This window comes from Phytophthora ramorum (genome assembly GCF_020800215.1).
Source record: "Phytophthora ramorum isolate Pr-102 chromosome Unknown Phyram_PR-102_s0003, whole genome shotgun sequence".
Taxonomy (NCBI): Eukaryota; Oomycota; class Peronosporomycetes; order Peronosporales; family Peronosporaceae; genus Phytophthora; species Phytophthora ramorum.
In genome coordinates, this window is record NW_027150649.1 from 1,468,836 (window position 1) to 1,496,057 (window position 27,222).

The following is a 27,222-nucleotide window of genomic DNA, read 5'->3' on the forward strand; positions in this document are numbered from 1 at the left end:
CCACTCGGAGAATTTGTATGTGAGAAAGAACAAGGACGGGATCAACTATTGCGGAATTGCAATTCTAGCCTCAGCTTCAACTTGCCTTTTGGCAGAGACCCGAGGTGATGGTGCGACCAACTATTTGGCGGCGAGAGCTACTATTTGGCGGCGTGGAATGGCATAGAAATCTGGTGGCATCCATCCAAGGAACGACGTAGACTCGATTCTCAGCGACTTTATTCCTCAATCTCGCGTCGACATGGCACGGCTGCTACTTGGTGCAGCGCTGGTGTGTCAATTGGCGCTGGCGATGGATGCAGGGCAGCAACACTATGGCAGCTTCAGAGAGCTGGGTTCGCTTGACAGTGGCAGTGGAGCTGCGAGTGCGACGCCGGTCGGGACGCAGCAGGAGAAGGACAGTTTGACCATTCAACCGTCGACAGGCGATAGCTCGGACAGCTTCCCCAGCACCTCCATCGTCTTGATCGCAGTGGGTTTTGTGATCTTCACGGGCCTCGTCTTCCTCGTCGTTGTGCTGCGTCGCGGCAAGAACGACCAACACTACAGTGACGCACACTGCAACCACTCGCACCCGGAAAACTCGCGTCTCTGCATGAAGCGCACGACGTTCGCAGTGCCGGAAGTGAGCTGCACAGGCTTGGATGAGATCGACTCAAGCGGGTCGGTCGTGCCTGTGTTGGGCGACGACGCTGACCACAAGATTCGTGAAAGCGCTCAACCGGAGCTCAAGCCCTCGTGGGCCGAGGCCAGCGCTGCGACGAGTTCCTATAGTGTGGCCCCACTCAGCAGCCGCCACACAAGACCAGCGGCGCCGATGCTTATCTACGCGCCGGCACAAGGGCGCGGTCTGAACGACAGCCACACAGCAAGTGACTACAGTTCTCATACGGATGACTACTCCATCGGGATGCTGGAATCGCCAGTGTCGACGGAGTACAGCTTTGACTCGGAGGGCGACGATGTGTTTCCGTCGACGGATGAAGTCGACTCGTACCGGAGTATGGACTACACTTTCCTGTCCACGACGTCTTCCGACGTCTTTGGCTCGAATCGGGATCGCAAAGGTGGTGCCTGGAAGCAGGTGTACGGTCCCGATGAAGCGCCTCCGATCGGCTCAGGGTTGTCGCCCCAGTCTTCGGGTGTTCTCTTCGTCCGACAAATTGATCCGCACGCCATGAGACGGATGCGTCTCGACACTCGAGCTCGACGCAACAATCAAATGCGATTCGATGTCGAGGTATGAAGCATCTGCAAATCACCTTTCCAGCACCATTAAGTATTTATCGTTTCACCGGCAGCGCCCGCTATCGTCCAATTCCTTTCCTACGCCCATCGAGACTCTCCTGTCTGCGAGTTGTAATAGTACGTCTGCCCTGAAGCCTCATCGACAAGCGTCATCCAGCCACGATAGTCTTCTGACACTTCGTAGACTTGAGTGTAGGACTGTGCGTACGCCTGTGCCTCTCGTGCTTCTCGCGCAGCCTCCGCCGCGGCATACTCCGTCACGTACTGGTACTCGGTTGACTGAAGGAACTCGTCGTAGGTCTGAGCGCTCTCCTCTTCCTTGGCCTTTTGCTGCTGCTTGCGCGCCTTCTTAAATGTCGCCATATCTGTCCACTGGTGGGTGGTCTTGTTCCCCTTGGAATGGATAATGGTGAAGCAGCCCAAGCAGTACGGGTCCTCACAGACTGAGCACCACCGCGTCGCACGCATTTTCTCGCACTCAATACAGCGAAGAGAGCCGATAGCTTTCCATGTATGCATCTCGCGCTTTGCCGAATGGTGCAGTTTTTCGTAGCAAGCATCGCAGAAGACGTCCTGGCAGTTGGCACACAGCCGTCTTGCATCTTCCTCCTCGCACTCCACGCATAATTTGTCCTCATCTTTATCACTTTCCTCCTCGCCTTCCTCTTGCGGCTTAGAGTCCGAGGCGTCTCCGTTCAACGCTGGTGGTGCCTTCTGAGCTGCCAAAATGCCGGCAGTGCCGTCCTCCAATGGATCGATGATTCTGCCGTCCTGAAGCACCAACTTGCCGTCTGCCTTGGTGTATCCAGTTGCAGGAGGAGCCCACAGCGCCTCGCCGGTCTACCAAACCAGTCATTTCACAAACATTAGCGAGCATCCAGAAAAACAACAATTCATGATGGCCGCCTGCCTACCTCTTGGTTGTAGTAGAACCACTTTGCCGAGTCTTCGTTCCAGTATTCCACCCAAGTACGAGCCTGAAGCACGAACCTTGCTGCTCGCTCTTGGCGAAGTCGCTCGACACGGTGAATCGCTTGCCGCTTGCGTACCAGGTTTTGAATCTTTGTGGCAGCTTGAGCATACATTCGATTCCTCTCGCGCAGTGCTAGAAGCTTCAATTCTGTCGACAAGCGAGCGCTGATAGCAACAAACACGAGCGTAAGACACATTATGCTGAAAACCAATTGAACAATACCGTACCGATGTCCTCGATACACTCGTTGGATGTTGATAGCTGCAGCGCGACGAATTGCTTGGCGCTCACGGTCCTCCTCACGCAGGTAAGCAAGGATCTTTCGAGCGCGTCTGCCTCGCACCATCGTTTGAATTTCCGTTGCAGCGATATTCCGCAGTCGGTCAAGTCGTCGTCGAATGAATGAAGCACGTCCAAGACGTCCACGGTACCGACGCTGGATCAATACTGCTGCATTAGTCAGATGTCGGGTTCTTCGGCGAACTGCAACTTCACCGCGAGCCTTACGACCGCGGTACAACGCCTGAACGCGGCTAGCCACGAGGTGCTTCTTGCGCTCGTGCTGCATCTGCTTGGCACGCTTCCGTACAATGTAGCCTCGTGCTAATGCTTGAATACGGGTGGCCATTGCTTGGCGCCGCTGATCGAGTCGCTTGAGCTTGAAAAACTTTCGTGCAATACCCCCGCGGAACATACGCTGCATCTTGATGGCAGCGGTGGTTTGTTTGGCAATGACCTTTTGCTTCTTCGCCAAATAAGCAAGCATGCGTCCACGGTAGGCGCGCCACGAGCGCTGGATGACCTGGATTGAGTGTACTTGCAGCGCTGAGCGTTCCAGAGCCTTTTCGTGAACAATGTCAAACCACCACTTCGTCCAGGCTTGACGCAACTTGCGTTGTGACCAATTCAGCAGGAACATATCGAGCTTTTTGCTCCCTTTGTAGAGCAGGTATGCCTGCAGTTTTTCTTGCTGCTTCTCGTACGCGATAGCCTGTTTCCAGCGCTCCATGGCTACTCCTTGGAGGTTGTAGAGCAACCGACGGAAAATATTTTCAATCTTTTCTCGCCCCCATCGTTTGAAGTAGAGTGTCGTACGCAGCTCGGAGGCAGGGCAGATCTTTTGTGCCCAGCAAATGTCGTCTTTTACCAGCCGCGTAAGATGCTGCACGCTGTGCAGCGCCGACTCCAACTCCTTGCGAAGTCCACCACCATCCTCTGTGCTCTTCTTCGTTTGGGGTGGACGACCAAGGTTCTTTCGTCGGCTCAGCTGCGACTGCTGCTGCCGCCTCTTACTCTTCTTGCCTTGAGTTAAACCAGGTAACCTTTGTCCGTCCGAAGGTGCCTGGATGGGCTGATAGAATGATGAAGGCGACGACGACGACGACGACGAACGAACTCTCTGACCGCTGAGTTCTGCTTCGAGCGCTTCAATTTCCTCCACCGACAGTCCAAGCGTCTCGCTTGCTAGCTTTCGATCGACATCCTGTTTAATGGCTTGCATCTCCTTAGCCGCCATTGTACTAGCCGTGCTTGCAACGTTCACGGAAGGAAGCCTGAAAACTGGTAGCACAAATTGCTGTTGCTGCTGGCGCTGACCCGGAACAATTTGAGCCTCCAGCCCCACTTCGAACGGGGTTTCTCCTGTTGTTGTCAGCACTGGTAGCATATCCAGCCCTGTTCGGATATTGGAAGACATTGCTGAGCTCTCTGGACTAGCTGTTGTTTGAGCCTTTTTGTGCCTCAAAAATGACTTGGAGCGCTGGTTTGGTGAAAGCTTCAGCGTCTTGGAGTGCATAGCGTGCTGTAGATCGGTTCGATGAGGAGATTTGACGCCTGCGCCACCCATCGCCAGCTGGAAGCGCTGCTCCAGTTCTTCGACACTGGGGACTGGTCCTTCACGGGCATCGTTCAAAGCGTTTGAGAACGCTTCAGGCTGCTGTCGCTGGAGATTCGCCACTTTGAGCCGCCATTCAGCCTGCAACTTGGAGCGCGTGCGCTCTAACTCTTCTAAAAGCCGAAGCTCATGGTTTGTCAGCCGATGTAAAGCATCCGTGTGCGGTGTCAAGACTACTGCTTGGCTTCCTCCGGACTGATGTGTAGACTCATGCTCGCCTCGCAAAGTCCCCGAATTATTAGTCGTCGATACTGCTGCAGACTTGGCCTTCTTGCCGCCTGAGAGGTTCCCACCAAACAGCAGCATTGAAGGAGGTGCTCCCACTGCAGCCAGCACCTTGGCAAAAACCTTCACCTCGTATAAATAGTGTCGCGAGTGGTTCCTGCATCTCCATCTTCACATCCGTTACCAAACATGAAACGCCAACGTATTCCCCACCCACCCCACCAAAACTTGTCAATTTGACCGCGAGAAACCCCACTTAAGCTTCATGAAGGTTTTCCACTCTCACTCTCCTATCATATCATATACGCTCGATCCACGCTGGTGACGTCTGTGCGCGTGCCTATATAAAACTAGTTGGCACACTTGCACATATACACCGTCCTTCGGGCCCAGCTCAGAACTTGAAGTGGATGAGCATGAGCGTCGCCGCCATACTGAGGAACACGTGAGAGAGCGCGTTGTGGTTGAACTTGTCCTTGCTGGGCGCCCATACGAGGCCCTGGATGAGGCCGCCCACGAGCTTGACGCCATACACGAGTAGCTCGTTGCTCGAGTGGCTCCACTCCCAGTTCCACGTCATGAAGCACGCGACGGGACCGAAGACCATGACGGGGATGAAGCCCGCGAAGAGGAAGACCGTGTGCATACTGACGCTGGCCCAGACGGCCAGCACCACGTAGACGATGGCGGCCAGGGCGATGATGGAGTAGGCCCATGTCCCGGGCAGGTGGCGGCTCGCGGCCAGCGACAGCAGCGCGAAGTTGGTGAGGATGGAGCAGGCCAGCACGACGCGCCAGAGAGAGTCGATCATGTGGTCCACCGTGGAGCGGCTGAGGTTGACGCCGAAGATGCGCGCGGTCTTGACCAGGTGCTTCTCCTGCTGGTGCGCCATGTCGCGCATGGCTTCGAACGCCACGTGGTGCAGCAGGCCGCCGAGCGCCGCCGAGATGCCCAGCGCCATGAAGTACATGAGGTACCAGGCCAGGTCGCCCTTGTCGTTGGCGGCGAAGAGGCCGATGTACACGGCGAAGGCGAAGCACTGTACGGCCAACAGGTAGTCCGTGATGAAGCACGCAGGCTGCGCGTCCCACTCCTCGCCCGTCGTGGAGCGGTAGGCCCAGAGCGACCAGTTCTCGAGCTCCGCCACTGCCTGGCGACACGCCTGCGCAACAGTAGAGGACGCCGTGCACTTGCGCAGCGTAGCGACGCCTTGCTGCTGCTGCGTGACCCCGTCGGTGGCCATGGTCTGGATTAATAGCCTGCGACTTGTGCGGAAGCTGGTAGATTGCGAACTGGGCTTCGTCTCCGGTTTTGAGAGCCTCCCATTTCTCGAGCTAGATGCGAACGGGCTCTGCCCAATGGCGAGCGGCGGTTTCGAGGTTTACAGCCAATGGCCGCCCAGAACGCTAAAAATGGGAGAACGGGGCGGCGGCATTTACGAAGCCATCAGAGATGCAAGTCATGCACAACACCTCGAGACACCCAGCGCTGGAGTCTATGCAGAATGCGGTGGCGCCATTTATGCCGCGGGCCGTAGGCGAGACGAGTTCGGTGGTCCGTAGCTCTCTGAGTCACGCGCGACGCTGATAGGCCGATCGGGGCGAGTTGAAGCCGGAGGAATCTTCAGATCCCGGACGATGCAGTGTGGGTTCGCTCGAATTGTATTGATTTATTTACGGCCGGATCTGCTGGTAGCTGTAGAACTTGTGACGGCGCTGCAGGCGCACGAGCTGCACGCAGCATGCGAACGCCACGGCCGACAGCGCTATGGCCACGACGAACACGGGGCCGAAGCACTGCGGGCCGAAGCATTTCTCCACACCTTTCACGGTGCGCGTGGCCAACGAGTGCTGGTACACGTACGACGCCAGCGGACTGAAGAAGAGCGGGTACCCGACGCAGTTGGCGAGGCTCAGGAGCCCGAAGTTCTTGCCGAAATGCTGCAGCCCGAACTCCTCGCGGATGATCACGGGGAACGTGCCAAACATGACACCCTCCGAAAAGCCAGCCATGGCCACAGGCACCAAGAGGTAGCTGGGCGGCACAGAGAGGAACATCACTTGAGTGGTGGCCGTGAGTATCGCTGAGGCACCGGCGAAGTACGCACGCGGGTAGCGCTTCAGCAGCAGGTCCGAGATCGCCCCGGTCGCGAGGCGGCCCAGCGTGTTCACGATGGAGAAGAGCGCCACCATGAGTGGAACCTGTTCCACTGGCCCACCAAGTGACTCGACGATAAACGACACATTGGACATGACCAGCAGGCCTGCACCAATGATGATCATGACCGGGATAAACAGCATCCAGAACCGCATATCCGTGAGCAGAGCTACACCCGTGATGTCGACGGGTGTTTCGTTGTCGGCGCCGTTCACTTGACCATCCGAAGCCAAACCAGTGGTGCCACTGCCGAATTCAATGCTTCCAGATCGCTTCTTCTCGTCCTTGGCTTCGTGATCCCCTGCAGGGCGAGCAAACACGCACCAACCGAACACGCAGGCAGCTAGGAGGTAGTTCCCTACAAACAAAAAGTAGCCTGGCACGTCGCGGCTGTGGAAGCCTTCGTGGAACACAAACGCGAAGAAGGCGCCGCCACAACTGTACGCCGACGTGAGAGCTGCCACGACTTTGCCGCGGTTCGCGTCTCCGAAGAGCGATTCATTGGGCACGATGGACGAGAAGACGCAGAAGGAGCTGAGCAGGCCGAAGAGCATCATGGCGCTCCCGATCCCCAGCGGACTCACACTCTCCGGCGCGAACTGCAGTGCCGCGAACATGCCCAGGTGGACGACCAGCATAGCACTCCCGCTCAACAGCGCACTGGTGTAAGGCCCCAGTCGGTCGAAGATCACACCGGGAATGTAGGACATGTACGTGCCTAGCATCGTCATAGCGGAGACCGAGGAGATCCCTGCCTGCGAGAAATGTAGCAGCGTCTTGAGCTGCGCGTTCCAGGCCGACAGCGCGTAGGTGGAGCCGACGCCGAGCATGAGCAGCACGCCGGCGAGCAGGCTGCACGAACGGCGCAGCAGCGACGGCGACGGCGCCATCGAGCTCATGAGCCACTCAGGGGGCTGATGGGATTTGCGCTTGTCGCACAGATGATGGCTACATTGTGTGTCAAACTAAAACTGAAGTTGCAGCGCAAGTATCTGTGCGTTCATTTACATTAAGCGGACGTAATGCTGGCGCGCCGCGAACTTGAGGCTTGCTACTAGAGAGACCATACTCAGCACCACTACCAGCAGAAACACAGGCCGGAAGCACTCTTCGCTAATGCACTTCTGGACGCCGTTCACGGGCTCCGCCGACAGACTGTAGACGAAGGAACCGATAGGGCTGTAGAACAGAGGGAAGCCCAGCGCGTTGGCGACACTGATGAGACCGAAATTCTTGCCAAAGTGGCGAGCGCCGAAGGTCTCGCGCGTCAGGACGGGGAAAGATGCAAACATGACACCGTCGGCGATGCCGGCGAGTGTGATGGGGACAACCAGGAACGCTCGCGGGATAACCAGGAACAGCGTGTGGATGGCGCATACGAGGATCGAGGCCAAACTTACAAAGTAGATGCGAGGACAGCGGTCGAGAACACTGTCGGAAATAATGCCTGCAGCAACGCGGCCGCAGCAGTTACCCACCGAGAACAGCGCCACCATCGTCGAGATCTGCTCCATGGGGCCACCGAGGGACTCGACGATGAATGCAATGTTGGCCATGATAAACAGCGACGAACCGACCAAGATGAACACGGTAGCAAACAGCAGCCAGAAGCGCGAATCAGCCAGAATCTCGCGGCCAGTGATATCGAGCTGCACCGTGGGGATTAGCTTGCCGTTCTCCTCGAGATCAAGTCCACGCCGAGCCTTCTGCACCGACATGTCTGGTGGCATGAATTCGTCCATCGCGTGGATCGGTGGGGCAACAACAACGACGTGCGCTGCATCCTCCCTACCAGGTCGATACAGTGTGGCCCATGCTAGCAGAAACACAGCGAGCATCAAGCACCCCATGAATCGGAAGTACTTAGGCACCTGCCCATCGAAAAAATGCTTGTAGACCTCAGCGAACAGTGCGCCGCCAGCACTGAAGGCTGCAAACTCTAGTGCCATAATCTTGCCACGATTCTCCGGGCCGTAAAGGTCCTCGTTGGGCCCCAGCGCCGCGAACACGCCGAAATTGGTGGCCTGACCGAGCACCGCGAAGGCGACGCCCACTCCCAGCGGCGTCATCGCCTCGGGGAACGCCATGAGTCCAGCGTAGAGCCCCACGTAGAGACCAGCCAGCAAGAGACCGCCCAGAAGAACGCTCTGGTGAGCGCCGATGCGATCGAAAACGAAGCCAGGACTGACGGAGAAGTAGGCGCCGAAGGACGCCATGGAGCACACGAGCGAGATGTCCGCCTCGGAGAAGCCCAGCAGCGCCCGAAGCTGCGCGTTCCAGACGGAGATGGAGTGGTTGGATCCCACGCAACCCATGAGCAGCAAGCCGGCCACAACGCTGGCGAGGCGGCGGCACTGGTCCCAGTCGCAGCTCGGCGTCATGGCTAACGTTACTGAAGTAAGTTCTGGGGTGGAGTGTCTAGGTATACATTTATCCGGATCCGGACCAGATCTCTGCCGTTCGCTTGCTGTGTGTAACCTTGTATTCTCCGGGCACGAAGAGGTTATTGGCAAGCTTACTTTGTTCGCTGCCTGCCAGTTGCTAGTGACCAGGCTTCAGGACATGGTTGACTCTTTCAGATCGCTGAGTAACTGGAGCAAGTTACGAAAGCCTCGTTGTTGTCACAATGGTGCCTACACATGAAGCTACTTATTGAAGGAGTAAGCTTATACCCTACATGCCCCATGGCGAATTAGTAATTGCTGTGAAATTCAATCATACGTGCACATACAAGTTTGGCGTTGGACTTGGTGCAATTAAGAGAGCTTGAGACAGCCACTTGCAATGAATACGACGGAATAACTCAATGGCAACCGACTTGCATAACGAGCCGAATGGCGGCTCCGACTCGCAGATACTTTCAGTGGTGTTGAAGGGGCTTCGCCTCAAGCTCGCAAAACAGTAGGTTTCAAGCAAACGCATTACAAGCGTACTACCAGCATTAAATACCCTCCCAAATCAGATAGGTTACTGTCTTTGTTAAATAGAATTTTGATACAAAATTCAAATGAGCAAATTATAGTTAGAATACACCTGTCAGAAAAAACGTGAGACAATCAAGTAAGGTAGGAATTGTCACGGTGCCGACCACAAAATGGCGGAACGTCGGTCCAGAAAACGTCCTCAATCTCGCCGCACAAACAACAACACCACGAAGTGGCCGATCTCAAACGCATATTTCAGTACCGGTACCCTTCTTCTCCCTCTGCAGCAGAGTCTGCTCCACAGCTCGAGCCTCGTTGTGGAGCCATCTTTCCCGGGCCTCGATACTTAATCAAACAGCCGATCGCCAAGCACCCCTTCCCCTGTGTACGGACACCGCTACAAGATAATATCATATCAGTTGGTCCTAGTTAGCTAGGGTATCATATAACAAAGTCATTTGTGTATATTAAAAGTTAAGATAGCAAAACAGATATCAAAGGGTATAAATAGATCAATGTACTGCAAATTTGGGACAAAGTACGGTACTGGTTCGTCGAACGTGACGGCGACAGATGGGGCAAGAAAGCCAGCACCGATTGGTGCCCCGCAGCGCATTGCCCCACCTCCCGCTCATTGCGCGCTCTCCATTCCGTCGCTATGAAGGTCGGGCACGGCAGCTTCTCGCGGCTGCGGCAGGCTGCGGGGCTCCTGCTCGCTTCGAGCGCCTTGGCTTCCGCCACCACGGCCCCCTCTCTCTACGGTGCGTAGCTCCCCATTCTTGATGGCCATCATTGAAACCGTAGCCTTAACATCTCTCTCTCTCTCTCTCTCTCTCTCTTTCCCATGCACAGATTACCAGTACGACGGCACCACGACGTACTGCTACTGGATGGACCAGGGCATGCAGGTGTCCAACTTCGACTTCGCCTACGTGCTGGAGGAGGGAACGGCCGTCGACTGTCCGCTCACCGTCTCGCTGCAGCAGGCCACGACCGGCGCCATCGTCGCCGGCAGTGAGGTCGAGTACGCCTTCACGGCCACTCTCAACCTGAACGACAACGTGTTCAACCTCACGGAGCTGCAGACGACGGTACCCGACCCTACCACGGGCCTCCCCATGGAGATCGGTCACGCCAACATCCACACGTGCTCGCGGTCCACCGTGTGCGACATCTTCCGGACGGGAGCCAACCGCAAGATCGCAGACCAAGAGACGTCCAACTTCACGAGCGGCGGCACGGCCAGTTTCCGCCAGAAAATCGTCTACAACAGCGATGGCGAGAGGAACGTGTTCGCGCACATCATCCTCCCACCGAAGGACTACCTGCAGGAGAGCTACCACTTCATCACGTTCATTACCACGACGGTGGAGGCCAGTACGACCAGCACGGCGGAGGAAGGGAGCTCGGGCCTCTCGACCGGTGCGACCGTGGGAATGATTGTCGGCGGAGTGGCCATCGTGGTTGCTGTGATTCTCTCAGTCGTCTTCTGGCGTCGCAAACGCGGCCCGGGTGACGGCACGGACCATTTCCGCAACAGCGGCTTCGGCTTGCCGGCCTCGTACGTGGCGTCCAAGTCCAAGTCCCACCTGGACTGGAATGCTGATCCAGAGGCGCGCGGATCCGGCTGGAAGGATAACTACAGCTCGAGGGGAGGCCGATCAAATGGATCTCGTGGCCCCGGACTCGATGCTAGCGCTCTTGCTTTCAACGATCGTCTTAGCCGCCAGAACAAGACCGTGTCATCGTCAGGATCTCTTCACTCGAGTCGCGGTCCCGGTGACTCTGGCATGATGTACAACAACTACGACACGCCCATGCAGCGATCAGGTAACGGGCGCTCAGCTAGAGACCCCTTCAACCGCTCGCAGTCGATGTACCCTGATGACTCCATGTACGATGACGGCGAGTCCAGGATCATCGAAGAGGACCCCAACCTCGAGTATGGACGCACGCCTGACCTCGAGACCTTCGGTCTCCACCCCGGTGGCCAAGGACCTTCTTTCGAGAGCGAAACTTCCATGGGCACGTCCTTCGACTACAACACTGACGGCGCTCATTTTGCTCAGCCGGCGTTCAACCCGCTACTCAGTGGTTACGGCCCTGGCCGCGAGTCAGACCTGTCGAGCATGGGGGAAAATGAGGACTACAACATGTATGAGCAGCCCCCTCAACGCATGCGTGGCGACACATTGGACGCAATGCTAACGGCCCCGGAGGACGAAGGCAGCGAAAGTGGCGACATTCGCGATGGATCGGTGTCGTCAATTGGCACGGTGGACTTCACGCAAGACGAGCCCTCCGTTCGCTCCCAAAAACCGATCACGTTCGAGCCTTTGGATGAAACTTTGACCCTGTCGGGCTACGCGAAGGCCCAGACGGCCACCCCTGACTTCGCGGCTTCCAAGACTGGCACTAACTTCACCAACACGAGCGATTTCGCCAACAGCAACTCGAGCGACAACACCGAGTTTATCGTTCACGACAGTAGCACCGATTTCGCTACCTCCAACGCCAGCACCGACTTTGCCAGCACTGCTAGTTCGGTTGACATCGACGGAAGCAAGATGGATTTCGGCAGCACCGCTAACACCACTAGCGATTTCGCAAGCAACATCACTTCCACTGAGTTTGGTGCCAGCACAGCCACGGACATTGTCAGCAATGCTGGCTTTACAAGCGATATCGGCAGCACCGATTTCAGCGCCAGCAGTGCCGGCGACTTTACCAAGCCCAGTAGCCACAGTGACTTCGACGAGGGCAGCAGCCTCAACAGCGACTTCGAGGGTTCGAGCTACAACAGTGACCTGACTGGTTCGAGCTACGGCACGGATGCCACTGGCAACAGCTACGGCACGGATATGACTGGCAACAGCTACGGCTCGGATATGACTGGCAACAGCTACAACACCCACTTAGATGACTCGGCATTGAATGGAACCGACACGAAGACCGATTTCAACAATACGCAGTCGACGTACGATTTTGACGACAAGTCCTACTGCGCCTCCGACTCTTTTGCGACTACTACATCAGATGATGACACGACGAAGACGGACGAGGGTCTCCGCATAAGACGTGTGTCTTCAGCCGATGGCGAGAGCTACGAGTTCTAGGCTGGTCCCAGCTAGGTAACTTGTAGACTCGTTTGTCCATGCGTTCGTTTGCGTGGTGGAAGGGAGTCGAGTTGAAGAAGGTGCCCCCATTCGGACTTCGGTAGAGGATGGAACGGCATGGGCGCAACGGAACGCCTACGGTGTTTGTGGTGTCACATTTTGCTGGCCACTTGTTCGAGTCTCGTTTAACTGTGAGCACGTCAGCAGCAAGTGGAGAATTCCACTATGGAATATGGAAACGACAGCGCCGTAGCGTACTTTATTTTTTTGATCTCATTTTTTCTTCGCAAGGGTTTCTTCAGCTTGCTAGTGTTCCCGAACCAAGACACTGCTCGAGTTACGGTGACCATGGCAAGAAAGAACCTGGAAAACACTACGCTACAGTCGTATTTAACTTTTTGAAAACACGAAACCATGAAAAGCAGAACTGCAATCATTCGACATGGACCAGATTTAGGAATCTCTTTCCGACAGGGGGTGAAGCTTCATGCTGAAGCGTACTGCACCAACCATGCAGTCAGATCCCGCTATTTATACTGGGCTTTTCCTAGAAGTTAGTGGCGTGGTGACGATCGCTTTTGCAGCGAAGGCAGCTAGATCACTAGCTGTCCAACCACCAGTCAATTGTCTGAGGAGATAGAAAGCTTGATGAGATCTGTAGAACTCTCCAGCTTTAGGACGAAGGAGTCGGAGGTTCAACGTGAAGAAGCAGCCTCGACAGTAACGAGGCCAAGCGTCTCCGCTTCAGGGTCACGCGGGACGTTCAGCTGTCGAAGGTGGCGGTTGTTGTCGGGAAAGCCGAGCAAAGATGCGGTGGCTTTGGAAACCAGCGTCTCAACTCGGAAACCAAGCTCGGCAGCGGTTAACGATGAAAATGTGCAGCGTCCGACAACCGTTGCAGTCGATTCCACGAATTGGGCCACAGCGGCGACACCGTTTGCAGCTTTCCTCCCTCGTGAAACGATTGTCCCAACCATTTCGCGTAAATCTGTAGCTGCTGTAGTCTTGACTTCAGCTTTTCCACCCGAGAACAACAATGCATGGGATCGTGAAATGGCCATTTGCAAAAGAAAGCATGTTAAGGCCATGGGGAGAATGGCGACGAGGATCTACCAGGGCAAAAGTGCAGGCGGGGATTCCTCTGACACGTCCAAAAGTCAAAAGCGTCGGCAGAAACAGACCCTGAAGGACCAGATCTATCTGCCTGTTCTGTGCCGGACACGGCCGGGAGATTCGCAACCTTCTCGCCCGTACAAGTCACCACGTTCCTCACCGCAGCACAGAAAATCTACACAAGAGAGAGCAAACTTTGCAATACCAGACGCTTTGGCAGGAATGAAACTTTTATCGTCACAGCTCGACGAACTTCGGGCAGGTCTTGAGGCAACGTCAAGAGCACGGGAGATTTCGGGGACTACACAAAGGTTGTGGTGTCCACAGCCGTGGAGCACTCAAACATTTAACCCCACTATCCGTAAGATCAGCCACCCGGAGGACACCGATAGCAGTTCTAGCAGCCTCGAGACATTGTTACTACGTGTGCTTGAGCGATCTTCAGCAAGCGTTGATGGTTACCAGGCAGATCAAGAAGAGAGCACGATGGCGTCTAGCGACAGAATGGAAACCAAGTCCCTGGACAGCAGAAGTACCAACAACAGTGAGGACGATTTGCTGTTCCTACTCAACGCACTTGATCCCACGAGTCAGACGACTTTCCAACGTGAAACTTCAGCAACAAGTGGTAGCCTCTCTTCTTCTGCCTTTACTGTCTCCAGCGATGATTGAATCGAATAATTGGGCGTTGCGATCGTGCTCAAGCACTTGCACGTGAAGGGCCATCCAATTTTACCAAGCGCAGGCAGTCGGGTAGGGAGTCGCAGCTTGAGTTGAATGGAGTCTGAAGAACGCGGTGTGCGTAGCTCCGCAGAGTGGAATTCACGACTGGGTATCCAACAGCCCGGTGGGAGCAGGGTAGGAATGACGAACCGCAAACGAAAACCTGCGAGTGCTTACCAATACTACCAGAAGTTGGTCCAGGACTTCGACTCGCTGGAACGGGAGATGGAGAGCCACCAAGAAGAGCAAAGTGAACTTGAGGCTCAGCTAAAGCAAGCTCAAGCTAAGATCCGAGTCGCAAAAGATCAAGATCGCCAGACCCAGCAGACTCAATGGGAGCAAGAGCGTGACCGTCAACTGGAAAATCTTGTTTGGCACCGCACCACTCTTGACGCTCTGCGAGCACAGACAGAGGAGCTAGAAGCCCAGGAATTGCGTCTTCAGGCTGAGATGGAGGTGCTGCATGAGCGGCAACAGGAAACTAGCGAAACAGAAGCTCGTCGAATCCGTAGACTAGTTCATGAACGAACAACGCTACTCGAGGACGAACTAGCAAAAGGCAAGCTAGATCTGGACTATATTGCTCAAGTCGTTTCCAGCACACAACGTCAAGGGCAGAAGCAAGAGAAGCAACAGGAGGGTCACGAACAGTCTCTTTCCTCGGTACAGACTCTAGTACAAGATGTCCAAGAGCGTAGACGTCGCGACTTTGAAGTGGCGGAAACAAACTTCAAAGCACGAATGCGCTCATTTCAACTCGAGAAGGAGGCACTAGCCAAGAAGGCCAAGGAGCTGCACGTAACCAAGCAACGAGCAATCGAAATCCTCTCGCAGAACCAGCAGATTGCTATCAAAGGGTTCTTCGAAACACCGCCAACTGTCCAAGAGCGTGAAGAAGAGCCAAGCAGCACTCCGTCGCTGGACTTTCAAGAGATCCTGCAATCGCTCAACCAGAGTGGTGTACAGGTTGAACAGATCCAAACTATCGACTCGGAAAAGAACTCGGGTCGTCGAGAGCTTGCTGAAGCTCTGGAGGAAGCACGTACAACGCTAGAGCGGGGAAACCAGCGTGTAGAAGCTATTCAAAAGAGTATTCTAGACCGAAAAAGTGAAGCCCATAGATTGGGCATCAGAGTAGATCTTCCTGGGGTAAACTGCGCTGGATATGACGGGGCGTGGGGGATTGAGTCATATTCTCCGCGTCAGTACGGGACGGCTTACTTCATGCGTGGGCTCGTGTTTTCGTGGATGGATGTCGCAGTTGCAGAAGTCAGCGCTCAACCAGCGAAAGAGCTACTCGAGTTTGAGTTGAAACGCTGGAGAGATACTCACGCAAGTGTTGAGCAAGATTGTACTCGCGAAAGAAATCTGCGACTTGGAGGACAAGTGCTTGATAACTTGATCAGTGAAGTTGTCACTGAAATTGCTGAGGATATACGAATGGAATTTGAGTCAAGCGCTCGGCGCGTGCGAACCGTTTTTACGAGTGCTCTCAAGAATGTCTTGTTCCCATCGCCACGTGAAACGCTTACTCCACCACAAGCCAAGAAAATGCTTATCAAGTCTCAAGCAACAGTTTCTGTGAATCCTTCAGCTTCACGATCATCGCTTTTCCTGTCATCTCTAGATCATTTGCGGACACTGCGAAATCGTCGAAGCGATCCAAAGTCCATTGGACTCCTCCATCAATGCTCGTTGCCTGTATCGCAGCGACCAGCAACGACAACAGTAGCTACTTCTCCAGTCCAAACTAAAAGCCCAGCGAAAAAAATATTCGGAATATTTGGCACATCGAGAGGTGCAGAATCTCCAATAAAGAAAGAGGTACCTCTCCAACCACCATCCTCAATCTCTGCAGCCTCCAAGTTGAACGAAGTTGAGATCATTCCATTTCTTCCGCCAGAGGTGCCAACTTCTCTATCTTCAGCGAGCAAAATCGCCATGTCATTTTGGCAAAACGAGCCGCACCTTCGTTTACGAACGATTCTCGTACCGCCGTCGCTGGGCTGTCCTTCCTGCTTGCAGCTATCACCAAATGGAGATCTGCTGGTGTGCGGTACTACTGAAGGCGAAATCATACTGTGGGACCTTCTACCTGATAAGCCAGTAGTGCTGCGTGTGTGGGCTCCACCAAAGGCTGAACGCTCGCGGATTACCCGTGTTGTACTCAGTCCTGATGCCCAAGTTGTTATAGCGTTCTTCCGGCGAAAAACCGCAAGTGTGTTCTCAATCAATTCGAATGCAGCACGGTCCAGTTCCCACACAAAGCCAAAGCAGGCAATGCACTCGGAAGATTGCTTTCCGATTGATTCCACGAAATACAAGCCCCGCAACCTCGACCTTTTACTGCAGATTTCAACACCAGACGTGCTTGCTGAACTTTCATTTACACCTGACGTTCGGGAGCGGGCCCCAAATGCAGTAGCAAAAGACCCCGCCACCGGTTGGTCGGCTGCCGAGTTGAGTTGTGGATCTTTCTTCTCGTCATTCTCACTAACTGGCACGGTGGCAAGCAATACCACCTTGCTATTTGGTACTTCCACAGGCGACTTGCTAAAGTTGAACTCACAAACCCAGAAAGAAAGAAACGGGGCACAACCGTGGGGTATCCAGGCAGCATTTGACTTCCCAGCACCAAACCACAGCGATTCACTAAATGCAAAGCCCATTCGACGCGAGTTTTTTCGTGGCCACCAACGACCTGTGCTTTTCGCCTCCTGTATCCATCGATGCAGCGGTGAAGCTAATGTCACGGAGATTCTGAGCGTCGACCAGGACGGCATCGTCTGCATCTGGGAGTACAGCTCTGCACAATTTACTGGGTTTGGGTGGTTCGAGTCGAAATCGAGAGTACGTTTAGAACTTGCGTGCTCCAACTCGGGTTTGATGTCAGTAGCGGCACCACCTAGTGGTCCAAAGCGACTTCCACCAAAACGCGTTCCTTTACAACCAGAAAATTCGGGACCTGATGAATTGGCTGGCGAGTTGTTGCAGGTAGGCCTGACACCGGATGATACCCGACTTGTGTGCATGGTCTTCTATGCTGATCCGACAAAAAAGGAAGTAGCTGGGACTCTTCGCTTTTTACAGCTTCTTACGGCCTCCATGCACCTGGACCAAGTACAATTGAACGTGGGATTTGCTGGAGGCAGCGGAGCACCTCGATTCGCGCTAACCACGAACTTCCTTTTACTCTTGGCCAACAATCTCGTGCACGTGTATGCTCTGCGCACAGGAAAAAAGACTCGAGAGCCTATAACACTTGCAAGTTCGGGTCAGCAGCAGCTTGCCTTCAATAATATCACATGTAGCACTTGTTCCAAGTCCAACCTTCAAGTCAAGCTTGATTCTTCAGTACAAGCAGCTAGCAGACGGAAGACAGACCCCGCCACGATAACTTTTGTCGTCTCCGGTGACCAACACTCCCGTCTTCTTGTACACTCGTTTACTGCCTCCACTCTACTGGATCCTGAAAATAAAGCAAATGGCAAACGCGTGCGCTGAGTCAAAAACCAGTACATTGTTTCGCTTGATCCGGTAATTTATCCCCCTTGCCACGATGCAGTGAATTGGAAACTCAGGCCGGCCAAGAGAGACGTCTGCAACCTCATTCACGCTCTTTATCACTGACCAGGAGTGTCGAGTGGATGCTTCTTCTGTTGAACAATACGGAAGAAGGCTGCAACGCTCTCCGATGCCCTGCGATAATTAAAGTTGAAATGTCAGGCGTAGACGACACCGATATTGGCACCCACAAAACACTTACCTTTGGCATGCCTCTGAGCACGCAAAGTATTGCTCTTCCGACAGCAGGCCTGAATTGAAACGCAGCACGACAACAAATAAAATTCAATTATTGAGTCCAATCCTTAACTTTCATGTGGTGCGTACCGTTCGTGATGCACGTCAAGACACCATCGCTAGTGCTGGATCGCGCAGTGATGACCCATGAAACAGCTTCCTGTAGCACAAACCAGAATCACTTATATGAGTCCAACTGCTCACATCAAAGTACTGAATCGGTAGCTGTACCTCTTCTTCTACAGACGACGGGTCCAGGTACAAGTTGCCGTCGGGGAAAATCCCGCACGACGTCGCCGTGACGACCGACGTCATGGGAACTCCAGCGTCCATCAGCGCCAGACTCACCGCGTTGATAGCAACTGCAAGAAGGTGCTCATTTCAAAAAGACACAATCGCCACTGCAAGGTCAAGGACAACCAACCGGCACAACGTCGAGTTCTGACATGCAACCTACACACTATTATCCATACACAAGATTGCAATATAGTGGAAAAGATATAGAGCCATTGTCTTCGATCACTTGCACCACGATGCTGATGACGGCGCGCGGGAAACAGTCCGTGAGCACGATGGGCGTGAAGGTCTCGCGGATGACCTGCTCGTACTCTTTCTCCTTGGACGCTGACTCAATATAAAACCAATATAAGCATTAAAACACAGCAGAAAACAGTGACAATGTGCCATTGCAGCGCACTCATGATGCCCTTCTCCAGCTTGAAGCAAACGTCCAGCGTGGCTCTGTCCGTCTTCTCGCCGCGCCAGTTGCGCGCCTGCCCCGGGCCGTACACCGCCGCGAGTACCGTGCTGCTGCCATGCGACATGCGAGCAGAGCCATCGGCGCGGAACAACGCGCCCTGTTCGGATGCAAACGGCCGCAGCTCGTTGCCGGCACGGCCGTCCTGACGCTTCGGAGTCGTTGCCACCATTGCTTGATTGATAATGGAGCTGCTCGTGGACGAAATGGCTGCATGGTACATCGTACCAACGTTTTATATTCGTACTTAACACATTCCCGTAAGCATGAATTTGGGCTGATGAGTTACCATCAAGACGAGTGGGGCTGAGTGGTGGTAAGCTTGTATCTCTCCAGTATGGCTAGAGTCTGAGCATGTTTCGCTTGGAATGTGCTGTCCTGGATCAGTCGAGTGTACTCACTCACTCCTAAGGGGCTGTTTTCGTCGTTGAAGAGAAAGAACGTGGTGTTGGCTGGCATCGGGAGGCGCAGACCACGCGGGAAGACGTGCGCAAGCTTGGTTTCCACGCTCTGCAATGCTTCTTGTGATTCGGTGATCACATTCACAGCCATAATGCCACCAGGAGCAAGCATACGCTTTGCAGTACGCAAGAAGCGCGGCTCCAGCATCCCTACTGGCGGGGCTCGCACACCGGCGTAACTTTCACCAGCCTCAACGTCCATCATTAAGACGTCCAAGACTGCATCTTGTTCCTGCTCTGCGAGGAAGTCCTCGCCCATTTTCTCGTGAATCACAAGTCTTCCGTCCCGTTGCAACGCTTCACCCACCCCGAAAAACCGCTGAGCAATAGCGTTGACCTGGCTGCTAGGCTCGACCGCATCCAGGCGACCGAGCTCCTGCGGCGAGTGATGTTCCAAAAGAAACAATGGCAGCGTACAGGCCCCAGCCCCCAAAATCGATACGCGCAGCGGTGGTGACTGCTGTTCACGCTTTCTCAGCCATGCAAGAGGCATGCACAAAGATCGATGTACCTCAAGAGCCAACGTGCTCCGATCAAATCCCGGCTCAGAGTCATCGCTTGTCATCTCCGAAAGCGCCAACTCGCTCTGGGTCAAGTTCAAACGGTCGTTAAACACGAAGCTGCGTGTGGGTTTCGACTCACCGCTCAAAAAGCTGTCAAGGACAGTAACCTCGTCGTCGCTGAAGACGACCCGTCTTGAAAACTTCTCGAAGAGCTCGGCCTTGTACTGCGCTATAAACTCCGGCTCCACTTCTCGCAAGTCACTGAGCATCTGCTGCAGCTCGTCGTACGTGTAGTTCTCGCCCGACCGATAGATCTACCATTCACCACATCAATGCACAACTGCATCAGCTCCTCATTCACCCGCAAAAAAAAAAAAACACAACTGTGCCTGCCTCACATCGTGCAGAATCGTCTCCGGCATCACGTCGTCAAAAGAATAGACCGGAATCTCCTCCTCGTCCTTGCCTCCTTCAGCCACGCGAATACCTTCACACTCAACAGCCGCAAGCTGCCAGTCATAGTCTGACACGAGATGCTGCGGCCACCACGGGAACGTCCTACACTGCGTCGGCCGTGCTGTAATAAAAAAATGAGTGACCACCCAAGTCAACCAAAACGTCCACATTGCGACAGCGTCCAGTTAACAGAGACCTTGATACACCGAGCACTTGGACCCTTGTAAGAAAATGCACTGTTTGTCATCCGGCGTCTGCTTCAACACCACTTGCGTCCTCTGGCGTCCACCCACGTCCTCCTCCACTAGACGCGTATACTTCTCTTTAAACTCCGTCACCGACACGTCCACAGCCTTCGCCAACTGTTGCAGCTCACTCCCATTCACGCGCACACGTCCGCCGCTCCCCGTACAGCACTTGCCGCAGCCCGTGCATCGAAACTTGAGTTTCACCTCCTCCCTGCCGTTCGACCAGCTCTGCAGCAGTCGACGCCCCAGCACCATAACCTCGTATTTTATCAAAATATATAATACCTTCTTCTCCACCAATCACAATTCGCAGTTCTTTTCATTTGGCGCGTCAATCACCAATATGCTGTCGACTGTGCGGTGCAGGCGCGTCGTTCCGCTGCTGCGCCAGCGCGCGGGCCTGGCCACCATCTCCATCCGCGAGGACCGCGTGGACCTGTGGACGCAGGAGCTGGAGCGGCAGCAGGCAGCGCTCGCCCGGTCCACGGACGAGGCGCTCGCTCGCGCGCAACCGCTGGAGTTGGCAGTGCAGTATCCGGGAGAGACACCGGGCGCCGTAGCCTTCAGGGGCGTGGCGGGCGTGTCAACAGCCATCGATGTGCTCAAGCACATGCATGAGCAAGGGCTGCCCAAGTTCCAGGCGCTGGCGGCCAAGAACGAGGGCTCGGGAGAGGTTCTGGACCTACGCACGCCACTGCAACGCTCCGGAACGCTGCAATTGCTCGAGTAAGGAGAATTTTTAGGGGTCTTAGAAGGGTTGGGAGCTGATACAGTGACTGGGTGAACAGTTTCTCGAGCGACGAAGGCAAGAGCGTTTTCTGGCACTCGTCAGCGCACGTATTGGGCCAGGTAGGAGAGTTTTCGAGGAAGTATTGGTGGGTGGAGACTCATGGGATGGCATTGTAGGCGCTAGAGACGAAGTTCCAGGACAAGATCCGTCTCACGGACGGCCCCGCGCTGAGTGAGGGAGGCTTCTTCTACGAAATGTTCCTGGAGGACGGGCTGACGGTGTCCGAGACGGACTTTGACGAACTCTCTCGCACCATCAAGAAGATCGTCAAGGCGCGGCAGCCGTTTGAGCGTCTGCAGGTAACACGTGAGTTCGCGGACGAACTGTTTGCGTATTCGGACTTCAAGCGAGACATGCTGCACAAGATCCCGGACGGCGAGGCGATCTCACTCTACCGCTGTGGTCCGCTGATTGACCTGTGCCGAGGCCCCCATGTTCCTCACACTGGTACGTCAATTGTGTGTGTGTGTTATCTTTGGTGTTGTGGACTTTACGTGCTCTATACGAGCAGAAGAGAGTGAGGGAGCAGCTGCGAGTCAATTTGTTGCTCTCTCTGGTTCAACTACTTTGGGTGCTCTCCCCACTAGTCCTATAGTGATTGTGTCTATCGAACGATTCCCCCCTCTCGTATTGAGTGTTGGCGAGCTACACGTGGGCAAACATGCATATGCTAGAGCTGTATTGCTGACTGAAGTTGGGATACCGTATTCATGAGACTAACGATTTGTATTCTTCTATGTGCGTTTGACAGGCCTTCTGTCGTCTTTTGATATTACGCGATGCGGTGCGTCGCACTGGGAAGGTAAAGAGCTGCTGCAGCGTGTGTACGCTATCTCGTTCCCGAACAATGCACAGCTCAAGGAGTGGCGTCATCTCCAGGAAGAAGCGAAGAAACGTGACCACCGTTTGATCGGGCGCGCTCAGCAGCTCTTCATGTTCCACCCTCTGAGTCCGGGATCATCGTTCTTCCTGCCTCATGGCACGCGAGTGTTCAACACGCTGGCCGATTTTATTCGCAACGAGTACCGCCGTCGTGGTTATGATGAGGTTATTACTCCCTTGATCTTCAAAAAGGAGCTGTGGGAAACGTCTGGCCACCTTCAGAACTACCATGATGACATGTTCATGGTCTCTCAAGGTATTGCCACTGACGACGACAGCAAGGAGACTTGTGGCCACGATCACGCTCACGGTGAAGAAGAGTACGACCAGTTTGGTCTGAAACCTATGAACTGCCCAGGACACTGCTTGATGTTCCGCGAGGCGAAGAAGTACTCGTACCGAGAATTACCTGTGCGCCTCGCTGACTTTTCGGCGCTGCACCGTAACGAGGCATCTGGTGCGCTTACGGGGCTCACTCGCGTTAGACGTTTCCACCAGGACGACGCCCACATCTTTTGCACGGCTGCTCAGGTTCAATCGGAGATCTCCCAAGCCCTCGACTTCATCAAGCACGTGTATGGCATCTTCGATTTCAAGTTCAATCTGCGTCTCTCCACGCGTCCGGAGAAGTACATGGGTGAGCTAGAGCTCTGGGACGATGCTGAGGACCAGCTGCGTCTTGCTCTAGATGACTTTGGCGAGCCCTGGACAGTGAACGAAGGCGATGGTGCATTCTACGGCCCGAAGATCGACATTGTGGTGACGGATGCCCTGAAGCGCCAGCACCAATGCGGTACGATCCAGCTGGACTTCCAGTTGCCGATCAACTTCGAGCTCACGTACGATGGTGCTGACGGCGAGTCACACACGCCTATCATTATTCACCGTGCTGTCCTCGGATCAATTGAGCGCATGATGGCAATCCTCATCGAGCATACGGGTGGCAAGTGGCCGCTTTGGCTGAGCCCCCGACAGGTGGCTGTACTGCCCATTGCAGAGGCGCATCGTGAGTACGCTCACGAAGTGGCACTTAAGCTGCAGAATGCAACCCCGCGCGGTCTGTATGTGGACGTGCAGGACGGCAGCAAGACGCTTAACAAGCGTGTGCGCGAGGCGCAGGTTGCAGGCTACAACTACATTCTTGTCGTTGGCGACAAGGAGCAAGCAGCCCAAGAGGTCAACATTCGTACGCGTGACAACCAGGTGCATGGTGCTAAACCCCTCGCGGACTTCATTGACGATATCAAGGCCGCTATCGATCGCCTGGAGTAGGTCCAGCGATATTCAAGACAGCCTGCAGTCGTTGACTAACTGCTGTCTTCCAGTAGCATTCAAAGCAGACACAATAGAGCCCCAACATGAATGCAAACCTTTTCACTTCCTGTTCAACTAGTGCACTGGAGAAAACTCCGCAGGTGTCTCGGGTTCAGGCGCAATGGCGAGCTCGCCCACGACGAGCTGGTTAAGTGCTCGATTGCCGTCCCAGCCTCCAAACAGGAAGAGATGTGGGCCCACCAGCGTGGACGTATGGCCGTAGCGGTTCGCCACCGCCACGCCGTGCGCAGCAACACGATGCCATTCCATCTTCTGCACGTCCAGCACGCGCGCGTACGAAGATGCACCACGAAGGTCGCGCTCATGCTGTTTCTTGTGCTCACGCTTCCTCCGTTTCTCTTCACGTTGGTTCGACCCGCTTGCAAGTCGCTGCTCGCGATCTTCAAGCCTAACAAGTTCGCGAACCTGCTTGTCTCCCATGAACAAAGGCGTACGCTCGGTGCCAGACCAGCCGCCAAGCATCACTGCCAACTCTGCTCCACTACCGGCGCCTGCAAGGTTCATTGACTGACCGAAGGTGCCCAGTGGATATTCACCCACGAGCCGTGGGCGACTCCAAGCCATCGTCGAGGCGTCGAAAACGTACACATCCTTGTTGTACACGGGCAGCGTGTCCGGCATCACGGTGTACCCTCCATGGAGAAGTAGAGATGGCGGGCCACCTTCTCCATTGCTGGAGAGATCCACCATTGACAGGTTTTGGCGCGGAGTGGGTGGCTTGCCAGAACATTTCGGTCGACGCCAGGTGAAGGTGGTCGAGTCGAAAGACCAGAGATCATTCATGCTCTTCTTGCCGTCCCAGCCTCCGAAGACGTACATTTTCTCGTCATCCACAGAGGCTGCAGCGTGACCAAAGCGACCAACAGGACAGTCCGTCGTCCACTGCACTTGCAACCACGCCATCGCACCTAGATCAAAGAAGAACATATCTCGGAAAGCTTCGCCTCGAGCACCACGGCCTCCAAACACGAACATGCGCTCACCACCGTTCAAAAGAAGCGCCGAATGGCCATAACGAGGAGCTGGTAGCACAAGCGGCGGGTCAATTTCTCCGCTATCCATCTCCTGACGTCGGCGCGGTTGCTCTTCCGGGAAGATCACTTCCGCCCAGGTCGAGGTCCCCAAATCCAGGCGATGCAGGTCGTTCAAGTACACGAAACCACCGGCGCTTCCGAAGAAGTGTCCACCAAAGATCAGCAGATGCGTGCCTGCTAACACAGCCGAGTGGCCACCACGAGCGCTCGGCGGCTTGCCTTCCAGTTGGGGTATTGACCACTGCAGACTCACTCGCCCCGCTCGACTTGACATGCCATCGCTCTTGCGTTGAGAACTCACAGCCAGCTCTCCTGGACCTTCTTTCATTAGCAACGACGACTCCGCTCAAATGTCGCTCAACTCGACGCGACCGCCCAATGAAAGCGCCGCTTCACTTCTCCCCATGAAACACAAAGCTTGAGCTTTTTGAGCTAGGTACATGTGTATTGCAATCCTCTGTGCATCTTGGCTCCAGCACTATGCGTGACGTTGCAGGCCGATACCGTCAACCTCGACGACAGCACTCGTTTCTTCCTCATGAAGTCGGTACGTAGCCCCCGTGAGCCGAGCTGCAATCTCGAGAGCCGTCTCAAGATGCTTTGACGTGCGGTGCGCCCTGCACGGCACACGCAATCGGGACGTGCCTTGGGCCAACGCCATGAATACTACCGCATTATCTGCAAGATGCTCGTCGACACAAGTACCGCTCTGCAAGTACTCGCTGAGCTTGGAGCTGATCTGACCAGCCAGGATGCTAGCTGTGGACTCGTTCACGTTTGCAGTGCGGTCGATTGAAATGATTCCACCAGTCACAGTTTCCAGCACAACGAGGGCGGATACTGCAGTTTTCTCCTTCAGTGCCTTACCCTTAAATCGCGTTTTCTTCTGGTGTGTAGCTGTTGTTGTCTCGACGACACAATCCTCTTCAATGGTAAGCGGTTCAGTGCCCTCCCCGCTGCGAAATTCTTTGCCAACCACAGTCTTTAACGCACCCGCGTAATGATAGGCCATGTTCTCGTTCGCCGAGGAACCGAACACTGTCACTCGAATGAACGCACGATGAACGACTGCAGACGGCTCCGTCAGATTGATAGCTTGGAGCGCCTTCTCACCCTCGATCGGGTTCATAGAGACCCGCACCTGGCCGCTGGGGCCACCTCCAGGGGAAAACATGCGTTTGGACACTTCAACATCGTAGGCGAGACCAAAATGTGCGAGAAGAGAACGCAATGGCACTTGCATAAAGTCTATCGTTGGGCTGAAACCAACGTGGGTACCACCACGCAAACTTAACTGCGTCGAGCTGTCACGGAAGGCCAAGACCGGGAGCGCACCTTGAAGCATCAGTGAGATACTACCACCGGTACGCGATGCGGCGTTAAAGGGCCCACCCTTATTACCAGCAGCTAGGAACGCAGAGCGAGCATCAAAAGTGAGGTCTGTCGAGTTCAGCTGAGCGCCAGACAGAATTCCACCCGCAGACAAGGCAGCAACAAGCTCGATCGTACTCAGGTGCTGATTCCGCAGACCTGGTACTTTACGGTTCGCACGAATCGAGTGCACACGCACTGCACAGTGCATGAGAGCAGACAACGCTGTGGCCACTCGCAACAATTGGCCTCCACCTTCTCCATCTCCACCATCCAGTACAACGGCACCTTCAACTTCCTCTTGTGCCTTTGGTGGGACGGAAGGGGGCGCCGCCTTCTCTTCGCCAGCGGAGGCCTCATGGCGATCACCGAGTTGAAAGAACTTCATCGCATTATCCGTCGTAACATGTGCCACTTCATCTTCCGTAATCCCATAGCAACCAGCGAGCGTCTGCACTACCGCCGCAATATCCTTGGGCTCACACCTCGCCTTTTTCTTCTGCCTCCCTCCACTGTACGGATACATGAAGGGCGCGTCGGTCTCAATCATCAGCCGATCCAACGGAATGCGATGCACCATATTCCTCACTGCCAGCCCACGAGGTTCCATACACACAAACCCCGTGAGGCCAATGGAGAAGCCCATTGCGAGATACCTTTTCATCTCGTCCTCCGTCCCCGTGAAGCAGTGCACCACAGTCTGAGGCAGTATCCCGTTCGCCACAAAGGGCTGGAGCACCTCCACCAGCGCCTCGTGGGCTTCTCTCTCGTGCACAAAGAGCGGCATCTTGAGCTCGCAGGCTAGCGCCACTTGAGCTCGGAACGCCCGCACTTGGGCCTCTCGGGGGCTGTAGTCGCGGTTGAAGTCCAGTCCACATTCGCCCACAGCCACCACCAGGCCCCCGTCTTTGCCCGCAATCACGGCACGCATCTCGGCGATGGTCGAGCGCTCGTCGAAGCTCTTGGCATCGTGTGGATGCACCCCCACAGTCGCGAAGAGCGCCACACCCGATGCCGATGTCTGGTGGCTCGCTAGCTGCACGGCGCGACGGCTCTCCACCACACTCGTGCCGGTGATGACGATAGTGTCGATACCCGACTGCTTAGCGCGTCGAAGCACCTGTGGCAAGTCCCGGCAGAACTGTCCGCTGGTCAAGTTCGCCCCGATATCTACAAACCGTCTGCCTGTCATGGAGCCAACTCGAAAATGA

At 55.0% G+C, this 27,222-nt stretch overlaps 13 protein-coding genes across 13 annotated transcripts; 4 read left to right on the plus strand and 9 right to left on the minus strand.

Annotated features, from left to right (window-relative positions):
• Positions 1-241: 241 nt before the first annotated feature.
• On the plus strand, positions 242-1,246 carry KRP23_3639 (uncharacterized protein; the record flags this gene model as incomplete). Its single annotated transcript, XM_067888516.1, has 1 exon — positions 242-1,246. One exon carries the CDS (start codon positions 242-244, stop codon positions 1,244-1,246), a length of 1,005 nt encoding a protein of 334 aa, XP_067747752.1.
• An 80-nt stretch (positions 1,247-1,326) lies between these two features.
• KRP23_3640 (Abnormal spindle-like microcephaly-associated protein-like protein) lies at positions 1,327-4,421 on the minus strand (the record flags this gene model as incomplete). The annotated part of the gene is made up of 3 exons (XM_067888517.1): positions 1,327-2,088; positions 2,163-2,385; positions 2,449-4,421. 3 exons carry the CDS (start codon positions 4,419-4,421, stop codon positions 1,327-1,329), a joined length of 2,958 nt encoding a protein of 985 aa, XP_067747753.1.
• A 313-nt stretch (positions 4,422-4,734) lies between these two features.
• Positions 4,735-5,583, minus strand: KRP23_3641 (uncharacterized protein; the record flags this gene model as incomplete). The annotated part of the gene is made up of 1 exon (XM_067888518.1): positions 4,735-5,583. The coding sequence occupies one exon, from the start codon at positions 5,581-5,583 to the stop codon at positions 4,735-4,737; it is 849 nt and encodes a 282-aa protein (XP_067747754.1).
• A 430-nt stretch (positions 5,584-6,013) lies between these two features.
• On the minus strand, positions 6,014-7,396 carry KRP23_3642 (putative transporter mch1; the record flags this gene model as incomplete). The annotated part of the gene is made up of 1 exon (XM_067888519.1): positions 6,014-7,396. The coding sequence occupies one exon, from the start codon at positions 7,394-7,396 to the stop codon at positions 6,014-6,016; it is 1,383 nt and encodes a 460-aa protein (XP_067747755.1).
• Positions 7,397-7,501: 105 nt separating this feature from the next.
• On the minus strand, positions 7,502-8,878 carry KRP23_3643 (putative transporter mch1; the record flags this gene model as incomplete). Its single annotated transcript, XM_067888520.1, has 1 exon — positions 7,502-8,878. One exon carries the CDS (start codon positions 8,876-8,878, stop codon positions 7,502-7,504), a length of 1,377 nt encoding a protein of 458 aa, XP_067747756.1.
• A 1,201-nt stretch (positions 8,879-10,079) lies between these two features.
• KRP23_3644 (uncharacterized protein) lies at positions 10,080-12,537 on the plus strand (the record flags this gene model as incomplete). The annotated part of the gene is made up of 2 exons (XM_067888521.1): positions 10,080-10,182; positions 10,274-12,537. 2 exons carry the CDS (start codon positions 10,080-10,082, stop codon positions 12,535-12,537), a joined length of 2,367 nt encoding a protein of 788 aa, XP_067747757.1.
• Positions 12,538-14,427: 1,890 nt separating this feature from the next.
• Positions 14,428-15,685, plus strand: KRP23_3645 (uncharacterized protein; the record flags this gene model as incomplete). The annotated part of the gene is made up of 2 exons (XM_067888522.1): positions 14,428-15,507; positions 15,635-15,685. 2 exons carry the CDS (start codon positions 14,428-14,430, stop codon positions 15,683-15,685), a joined length of 1,131 nt encoding a protein of 376 aa, XP_067747758.1.
• Positions 15,686-17,996: 2,311 nt separating this feature from the next.
• On the minus strand, positions 17,997-18,507 carry KRP23_3646 (Exosome complex exonuclease RRP46-like protein; the record flags this gene model as incomplete). The annotated part of the gene is made up of 4 exons (XM_067888523.1): positions 17,997-18,072; positions 18,140-18,188; positions 18,265-18,334; positions 18,406-18,507. 4 exons carry the CDS (start codon positions 18,505-18,507, stop codon positions 17,997-17,999), a joined length of 297 nt encoding a protein of 98 aa, XP_067747759.1.
• Positions 18,508-18,637: 130 nt separating this feature from the next.
• On the minus strand, positions 18,638-19,103 carry KRP23_3647 (Exosome complex exonuclease RRP46-like protein; the record flags this gene model as incomplete). The annotated part of the gene is made up of 2 exons (XM_067888525.1): positions 18,638-18,798; positions 18,872-19,103. 2 exons carry the CDS (start codon positions 19,101-19,103, stop codon positions 18,638-18,640), a joined length of 393 nt encoding a protein of 130 aa, XP_067747760.1.
• Positions 19,104-19,222: 119 nt separating this feature from the next.
• On the minus strand, positions 19,223-20,854 carry KRP23_3648 (eEF1A lysine and N-terminal methyltransferase; the record flags this gene model as incomplete). Its single annotated transcript, XM_067888526.1, has 3 exons — positions 19,223-20,209; positions 20,294-20,472; positions 20,548-20,854. 3 exons carry the CDS (start codon positions 20,852-20,854, stop codon positions 19,223-19,225), a joined length of 1,473 nt encoding a protein of 490 aa, XP_067747761.1.
• An 88-nt stretch (positions 20,855-20,942) lies between these two features.
• Positions 20,943-23,543, plus strand: KRP23_3649 (putative threonine--tRNA ligase 1, cytoplasmic; the record flags this gene model as incomplete). The annotated part of the gene is made up of 4 exons (XM_067888527.1): positions 20,943-21,325; positions 21,388-21,448; positions 21,506-21,836; positions 22,141-23,543. The coding sequence occupies 4 exons, from the start codon at positions 20,943-20,945 to the stop codon at positions 23,541-23,543; spliced, it is 2,178 nt and encodes a 725-aa protein (XP_067747762.1).
• A 117-nt stretch (positions 23,544-23,660) lies between these two features.
• KRP23_3650 (Kelch domain-containing protein 3) lies at positions 23,661-24,968 on the minus strand (the record flags this gene model as incomplete). The annotated part of the gene is made up of 1 exon (XM_067888528.1): positions 23,661-24,968. One exon carries the CDS (start codon positions 24,966-24,968, stop codon positions 23,661-23,663), a length of 1,308 nt encoding a protein of 435 aa, XP_067747763.1.
• A 150-nt stretch (positions 24,969-25,118) lies between these two features.
• KRP23_3651 (3'-5' ssDNA/RNA exonuclease TatD) lies at positions 25,119-27,203 on the minus strand (the record flags this gene model as incomplete). Its single annotated transcript, XM_067888529.1, has 1 exon — positions 25,119-27,203. One exon carries the CDS (start codon positions 27,201-27,203, stop codon positions 25,119-25,121), a length of 2,085 nt encoding a protein of 694 aa, XP_067747764.1.
• Between the last annotated feature and the right edge of the window lie 19 nt (positions 27,204-27,222).